This window comes from Pocillopora damicornis, chromosome 9 (genome assembly GCF_964200805.1).
Source record: "Pocillopora damicornis chromosome 9, jaPocDami1.2, whole genome shotgun sequence".
Lineage (NCBI taxonomy): Eukaryota > Metazoa > Cnidaria > Anthozoa > Scleractinia > Pocilloporidae > Pocillopora > Pocillopora damicornis.
Window position 1 is genome coordinate 2,228,857 of NC_142678.1, and position 8,313 is coordinate 2,237,169.

Consider the following 8,313-nt stretch of genomic DNA (forward strand, 5'->3'; position numbering starts at 1 on the left):
CTCCATAGTTTTTGGGGAGATGCACTGATCATATGGTTTTGCTATGGGACTGTAATCAGAAAAGCATGAACTCGATCATTACTAGATGATATGGGAATTGTATGGAACTTTTAGAAATTCGTAGCATTCCCATATCAGATGCTGCAGTATCAATGAATGATATGGGAATTGTATGAGACTTCACAAAACATATGTAACATTCCCATATCAGATGCTAGTATGCGTGGATGATATGGGAATTATATGGAACTGTGCCAAATACATAGCATTCCCATACAAAAGGGTCAGGGATCATATGGTATTGGTATGGGGCTGATCCATATCATTCCCATACCAGATACTATGGGAAATCTATGGAACTGTGCCAAATACGTAGCAATCCCATAGTTAAATACAATAGAATCAAAACTGAATGAAGACAGTGGCATATATGGTTTTGATATGGAATCAATAGCCCATACTAAAGCCATATACTACCCATATATGGGCCATAGTTTATGCCATACCATTTCCATACTTGGACCGTATATGGCCCATATCACCGGGTTTGGTAAGGGGCCCAGTTCCCATGACTCCGGATACTGGAGGTTTGATCATATATTATTTTGAATTATGATTTTAAGAAGATATGGATTTTTAGAGTACCTTCCTTTTTGCTTGCTGCCTGTAGCACTGAATGAATCACCATGCTTTAAGCACCAGGCCACCCTCTTATAGAGAAACCATTTTGTTTTTTCCTGCTCAAGGACCAATAAATGCTGAGTTAGCAGACCGGCCAAGACCAGAAGCAGCAGCAAATGGTATATACATACATACACACATACTAACACACAATAACTCATTCGTGTCTGAAGCGGATGTAGTCATTGGTGATGTTCACCAATGTTCACCAATGTTTAAGCTTCTGTTAGAAGTTCACCAATGTTCACCAGTGTTTTTTTACTAAATATCGTTTAATTTTCTGTATGTTTAACTTCTAATAGGTTGTATTGGATTGACGACCAACTTGCCAACGTCTTGCCAACGTCTCTACTTGATTTTATACGACGGCAAGTTGGCGTTGGCGTTGGCGAGTTGGTCCGTTTTCTCAAGATATCTTCACAGAAGCTATTTCTGAAGGATATATTCATCTTAGTAACAACATAAAGTGGATGTAGCTAACTTAATTATGGATGTAGTAAACTTAATATTGTGAAATAATTGTCAGGTATTCATTGGATAGATCGAGGACCAATGTTAGCCTATCACCCACATGGATTACAAGAGCAAGGTAAATCATTTTTCATTTGTGTGTTACCGGTACATCCTTTCAAATGGTAAAGTAAGGAAGGCATGGATTCTCAAAGTGCATTCCTTTTTGCATGCTCCTTATTGCCCTGAATGGACAGCTATGAAGCTACGAATAGACCAGTATGAAGCTACTGGAGGTATTGGCTTCAACCCCAATGCCTCCAATGGAATTTATTGTTGTACAGATATTTTCTCTGTAAACCATTTTCTCTGTAATGCAATGCTCTAACCATCAGGTCACCCTCTCAACAAGAAACCATTTTGTTTTTTAGAACAATTTCCTCAAAGAAGAATGATACCAAGGGAACTCAAAGTACAGGAAACTGTTGAGTTTGCAGACCAGCTAGGACAAGAAGAAGCAGGAAATGGTACATACATACCTACATACATACACAATTTATTTGGTGAGGCAGGTTACAAATGGGATAGGTTAGACAAAAAATCCTGACGTGGACCCGCTATTTCTGAAGGATGTATGCATTGTATTTTCTAAGCATCTTATTGTTGTTGTTCACAACAAGTGCCTGTAGCCCTGAATGAATCCCCATGGAGCTACTAGCACCAATTGTATTTACCTTGGCTTCAATCCCCAGTAGCTGTTGTCACAATACTGGCTTTTACCATTAGGAAATTGAGTTACCAAAGGAAAACTAGTTAAATTCTCCTGTGGTAAAATTTATCTTGGGTTTCAATTTCCCATGATGAAAAGGACACACCAACTTTTGTCACAGGTTTCTGGGTGTTAAAATTACAAACCAGAAAAATGCTTTGGCATGCAATTCACATTGGAAAGATGCTTAAGCACTGTGATCTAGAGTTATTTTTCTACAGTATTTGATTGTGGTCATGCACATCAAGTGTGATGACCCATACCCCTTGCCAACAATGGTATTGTCAGCTTTTGTTTGGATTTTAGGCTAGTTTTAGGACAAATATGAATATTTTGATTGAAAACCAATCTGAAATATTACAAATAACAACAGGCAATGGTGTGACCCCAGCTAATATCTCAAATGTGAGTCACACTGAAACAGAGATTATTTTCTCTGTGATGTAATGCTTTAAGCACCAGGCCACCCTCTTATAGAGAAACCATTTTGTTTTTTCCTGCTCAAGGACCAGTAAATGGACCTGAAGGAATTCAAGAAGCTCTTCAGGGAAATGCTGAGTTAGCAGACCAGCCAAGACAAGAAGAAGCAGCAAATGGTATGGACCTGCTATTTCTGAAGGATATTTTTATTGAATTTTCAATTTTTATGGCTCAGCTTAATGTAGAATGGTACAGTGTACACACATATGGTGTAGCGCTGCGGGAAATGGCTCAGCGTAATGTCGAATGGTACAGCGTACATAAAAACAGTGTAGCGTTGTGTGAAATGGCTCAGCGTAATGTCGAATGGTACAGCGTACATGCAAACAGTGTAGCGTTGCGTGAAATGGCTTAGAGTAATGTCGAATGGTACAGCGTACATACAAACAGTGTAGCGTTGCGTGAAGTGGCTTAGCATAATGTCGAATGGTACAGCGTACACACAAATCAAACGTAGATTTCATGTCTGGACCGGAAACAGTTGAAGGGTTTTTTTCGCGTTCCAAAATAGTTTTTGCCAGAGTAATATTTTTTCTGAGTTGGTTTTGCGCGCATACATACTTATCTTCCCTGTGCTCTTTCCCATTCCGTAGTCATCACGTATTAAGGAAGACTAGTGCGGACACCGTAATGCACGTAGTTGTAGGTAATTGTCCAACTCTAGGTCGAGTTTTACCGCTCGATCTGTTACAGTCGCAACTTGCTGAATATAAACTATTGCATAATTCAGACAATTGACAGGACATCTTGCTGTTTCGTCGTTTGTTTCGGTAGACGTATTTATTTACATTTTTATTTATTTTTACATTTCTGTACCTCAACTATTAATTTTTGTGATTATTATTATTATTATTATTATTATTTTTATTATTATTATTATTGCTACAGACTGAGTTCAGTACACACTGGATATATTGACTAGAGTTGCGTGACCATGGCGTCCAGGGCACACACAAAATCCAACTTCTCACGTACTCCTGCAATGTTCAAAGAACCGTTGAAGTTAAACTTCCTTTGAAAAGTAAGCGCAAGTCAGAAAAGAAAAGAAATGAGAGCTCGGCAATAGACATTTAATGCACATTTTAATAATAGTTGAGTTTAATACGGTGCATTACTTTTACTATCACTGCACCCAGGAAAAAAATTAATAAACAAAGCAATATAATGTACACCTTTTTAAAATAATAAATATGTCTTCTCTTAGCTTACTCTTATCGTCCGGCACACCAATTAAAGCATTCCGATATCACTTTGATCGAAAAATGTCAAAACAGATCAAGGATAGCAGTTTTCTTACCATGGCGTCCAGGGCACACACAATATTCAACTTCTCACGTACTCCTCCAATGTTCAAAGAGCCGTTGAAGTTGGACTCTCATTGAAAAGTAAGCGTGAGTCGGAGAAAGAAAAGAGAGCTCGACAATTGACATTTAATGCACGTCATAACACTACTTAATACTATAAACATGTTCAGGCCCACCAACGCGTGCAAACTGTGGTAAACCGGGAGGCCGGCAAATCGTGGTAGAATTCAGTCTCGTTGCTATTTTAATTGACGCTTTCATGAACGACAACGAATAAGTGCAATATCAGCAGTGAAAAAAGAGGAGAAACTTACCAAATTGGCTCTGCTTTACGGCAAAGCGAAGTGAAGACTATACTACGCCATGTAATGGTTTCGCGTCAGTCTTCACATTCGATGACGTCATGCTCCCAGCAGATCGCTGTTCCATTTGCGGTTTGTATTTTTGGTAGTTTCGGCGAGATGCCTTGGCGGCCGTCACCACCAAAAATACAAGGATGTCGTATAGATCAGCAAATACAAAGATGGCTTAAGGATCAGCTGCAGGATAGCATAGCTAATAAAGGAATGGCATAGCCTTCACGTCACGCCACGACGATTCGCCACAACATCGAAATATTTCAAGTAATACTAAGCAATTTAATGTTCAGATAGAGCGTCTGATGTTTTGCAAAGCTATTCGACCTAACGCTACACTATTTGTGTCTACGCTGTAACATTCTACATTACGCTGAGCTATTTCACGCAACGCTACACCATTTGTGTGTACGCTGTGCCATTCGACATTACGCTAAGCCACTTCACGTAACGCTACACTGTTTGTATGTACGCTGTACCATTCGACATTACTCTAAGCCATTTCACGCAACGCTACACTGTTTGCATGTACGCTGTACCATTCGACATTACGCTGAGCCATTTCACACAACGCTACACTGTTTTTATGTACGCTGTACCATTCGACATTACGCTGAGCCATTTCCCGCAGCGCTACACCATATGTGTGTACGCTGTACCATTCTACATTAAGCTGAGCCATAAAAATTGAAAATTCAATAAAAATATCCTTCAGAAATAGCAGGTCCATACCATTTGCTGCTTCTTCTTGTCTTGGCTGGTCTGCTAACTCAGCATTTCCCTGAAGAGCTTCTTGAATTCCTTCAGGTCCATTTACTGGTCCTTGAGCAGGAAAAAACAAAATGGTTTCTCTATAAGAGGGTGGCCTGGTGCTTAAAGCATTGCATCACAGAGAAAATAATCTCTGTTTCAGTGTGACTCACATTTGAGATATTAGCTGGGGTCACACCATTGCCTGTTGTTATTTGTAATATTTCAGATTGGTTTTCAATCAAAATATTCATATTTGTCCTAAAACCAGCCTACAATCCAAACAAAAGCTGACAATACCATTGTTGGCAAGGGGTATAGGTCATCACACTTGATGTGCATGACCACAATCAAATACTGTAGAAAAATAACTCTAGATCACAGTGCTTAAGCATCTTTCCAATGTGAATTGCATGCCAAAGCATTTTTCTGGTTTGTAATTTTGAACCCAGAAACCTGTGACAAAAGTTGGTGTGTCCTTTTCATCTTGGGAAATTGAAACCCAAACTTACCATTTTTTTTTTCTCGCGCAAGTAACAAAAATGTTCCCTTCCCTGTCCCCCTCCAATCGCACTTCAACCAGTCGGGGGAGGTGAGTGTAGAATTGTTAAAAAATCGTCAGAAGGGTTGGTTACCTAATTGAGCCTGGTGTCTAAGCTCCTGTAGAAAGTGATCCCAAAAAAATTTTTACTGTTGGATATGCTTTCGCGATATCAGAACTGGTACATTCAAAAGGATTTGTGTCTAGTTCACACGCATTTTCCAACTGTGATCGAAGCAATGATATGTGCTTTTTAGCCTATTATTCGAATCGCGTGATGATACGGTGTTAATTTGAGGGTGGCGTTTATTAATATTTCTGCTCTAAAATGCGGCGTTTATTCGAGGGCTACGTTTATTCGAGGGCAGCGTTTATTAGAATAAATACGATAATACGACAGTTAGGAAAAGCTTACATAGTACTATTCTCCAAAGTTGACAAACGACCCCAAACGTTTGAATTGGTGAAGAACGTGATAGCCGATAAAGAAACTACTTGCGAACCTAAAAGAAACCTGCCAACGATTTCGTTTTGGTTAATACTGTACGATATCGGGATTCTGATGACTTTTCCACGCAACAACAATTCATATCGTTCCCCTCACAGGACTGACTTGAACTTTTTAGATATAATGAGAATCCTGTCAGTTATCTACGGGCGATCCTCTTCGCATGTTTTTGTCAAAACGAGTAAGGAACTTATCAGGATGCCAGAAGAGTGCATGCACGCTCCTCAATAATTTCCTGATATTTATTTTCCGCTATACTGCGAGTATCACCGCGACCATATCTTCAGAAATACCATCGCCAGGAAAGGGACGTTGCCTCCACAAATCTCTTCATTTGATATGATATTCGAATCTACGTCTCACTTTTTTAACTGCCTCGAATGGATGTTTTAGTTTTGGAAGCAGCTCATTCCATTTTTTTTCCAAGTAAACGGTGTATAACACCTTGTCCTCACGTAGCGCTTTACCCATAGTTATATCACAGTCACTGCTTTCCTGTTCCATGAATAGGAACTTATCGCTTCCTCGACGAGCACCTGCCAAAATATTTCTGTAAAAGGAAAATTATTGGCTTAACCGGACGTTCGATTTCTTTCTATGCGGCGAACAAATATCCCAACGCTCTTTTGTTGTGTTTAAGCAAAGAACAACGTTTTAAAAAGAACGAGAACAAACTTTTCGCTAGATACACAACTACTAACGTACTTAACTTAACCTAACCTAAGTAACATGAACAACGAAATATATTTCTACTGCCACTTACTCGGGTCCTATTTGCAATTAACACCACATCTTTGTTTGGTATTCCAAGTAGAAACCTTTCTGCGGAGTCTTGGTTTGCCCCATATCTGAGCTTATAAGACTTGCTCTTCCAAAAGAGTTGGTTTTGGTGTTTGAAGAGAAACTCACACCACACCTTCCAGTCATTAGAACTAACTGCTGATCTCGCACTCTATTCAACACGCACAGGAAACGTATATGTCAAGTAAGACTGACTTTAAGTCTCACATTCTATTCGGCACGCTCAGAAAACACACATGTTAAGTAAGACTGACTTAGGTCTTGCACACCATTTGGCAGGCACAGAAAACGCACATATCAAGTAAGTCTATTTCAAGTCTCACACTATTCGGCAAGCTCAGAAATATGTCAAATAAGATTGACTTCAAGTCTCGCACGCTATTTAAAGCACTCTGAGATGAACGCATATGTCAAGTACGATTGCCTCATAATTTACACTCTATTCAGCACGCACAGAAAACACTCATGTCAAGCAAAGTTGATTTCAAGTCCCGCACTCTATTCGGTACGCTCAGAAAAAGCATATGTCGGTGAGGCGTGAGTAGTCCAGTGGTCAGTGTGCTGGACTCTGGGTCCGATAGCCCGGGTTCAAGTCCTGGCTGGGCATGACGTTGTGTCCTTAAGTAAGACGCTTCACTCACATTGCTTCGTCTTCTCGGATAGGACGTAAAACCGTAGGCCTCGTCTCCTGCAGGGTTGGGGTAGGAGACGTTAATTTCCCACGCACGAGATTACTGTGTGGTGGATGTCCTCCCCTGGGGTGGGATGGGTGGAAGAGACACATGGCACATTTGCATTTAATCGAGCTATTCGCTCATTCGCCTATGATAAATAAAGTTGCCTCAAGTTTCGCACCCTATTCGGCTCTCACAGAAACGCATATGTCAAGAAAGCGAGACTTCAAGTCTCGCACTCTATTCGACACGCACAGAACCTGTATGTCAAGCAAGATTGCCTCAAGTCGCGCACTATATTCGACGCGCACAGAAAACGCACATGTCGAGCGAGATTGACTTCAACACTGACTCGTACTCTATTCGGCACGCAAAAAAAACGTACATGTCAGGTATTATTTAGGAGTCTGGAGACTTCTAGAAGCTTATATTTACAACAGTAATTCCTTATAACACTAGTGAGATTGACTATAAGTCTCTTACTTAGCCTCTACTCGGCACGCTCAAAACGCACATGTCAAGTGTGATTGACTACAACACTCGTACTCTATTCGTCACGCACAGAAACGCACATGTCAAGTAAGATTGTCTCAAGTTTCGCATTATGTCCGGTGCGCACAGAAAACGCTCATGTTAAGGGGGATTGATTAGAAGTTTCGAAATCTACACGGCACGCACAGAAAATGCAGATGCTAAGTAAGACTGACTTCAAGTCTCGTGTCAAGTGAGAATGACTTGTCACACTACTCGGTGTGTTCAGAAAACGCACATGTCAGTTAAGGTTGCCTACAAGTCTTATTCTTTATTCGGAACGCACAGAAAACGTGCATGTCAAGTAAGATTGACTTCAAGTCTCGTACTCTATTGGGCACTCACAGAAAGTGCACATGTTCGGTAAGATTTGCCTCAAGTCTCGCATTCTAATAGGACTCGATACAGACAGAAGATTTGTGGGTTTTCTATCCTATTTTAGAATTCTCGCACTGGGAAGAACTTAAC

General features: G+C 40.3%; 1 protein-coding gene and 1 long non-coding RNA gene across 2 annotated transcripts; one reads left to right on the forward strand and one right to left on the reverse strand.

The window, feature by feature from the left end:
- The first annotated feature begins 563 nt into the window (after positions 1-563).
- On the forward strand, positions 564-2,997 carry LOC149039610 (uncharacterized). Its single transcript, XM_089183156.1, has 5 exons — positions 564-800; positions 1,208-1,270; positions 1,563-1,658; positions 2,407-2,576; positions 2,974-2,997. Exons 1-5 carry the CDS (start codon positions 677-679, stop codon positions 2,995-2,997), a joined length of 477 nt encoding a protein of 158 aa, XP_089039282.1. The 5' UTR covers positions 564-676.
- A 220-nt stretch (positions 2,998-3,217) lies between these two features.
- On the reverse strand, positions 3,218-4,716 carry LOC149039611 (uncharacterized). Its single transcript, XR_016179654.1, has 2 exons — positions 3,678-4,716; positions 3,218-3,357 (listed from the first exon to the last, which is right to left on the reverse strand). It is a non-coding gene; the product is annotated as an uncharacterized LOC149039611 (long non-coding RNA).
- Positions 4,717-8,313: the final 3,597 nt, after the last annotated feature.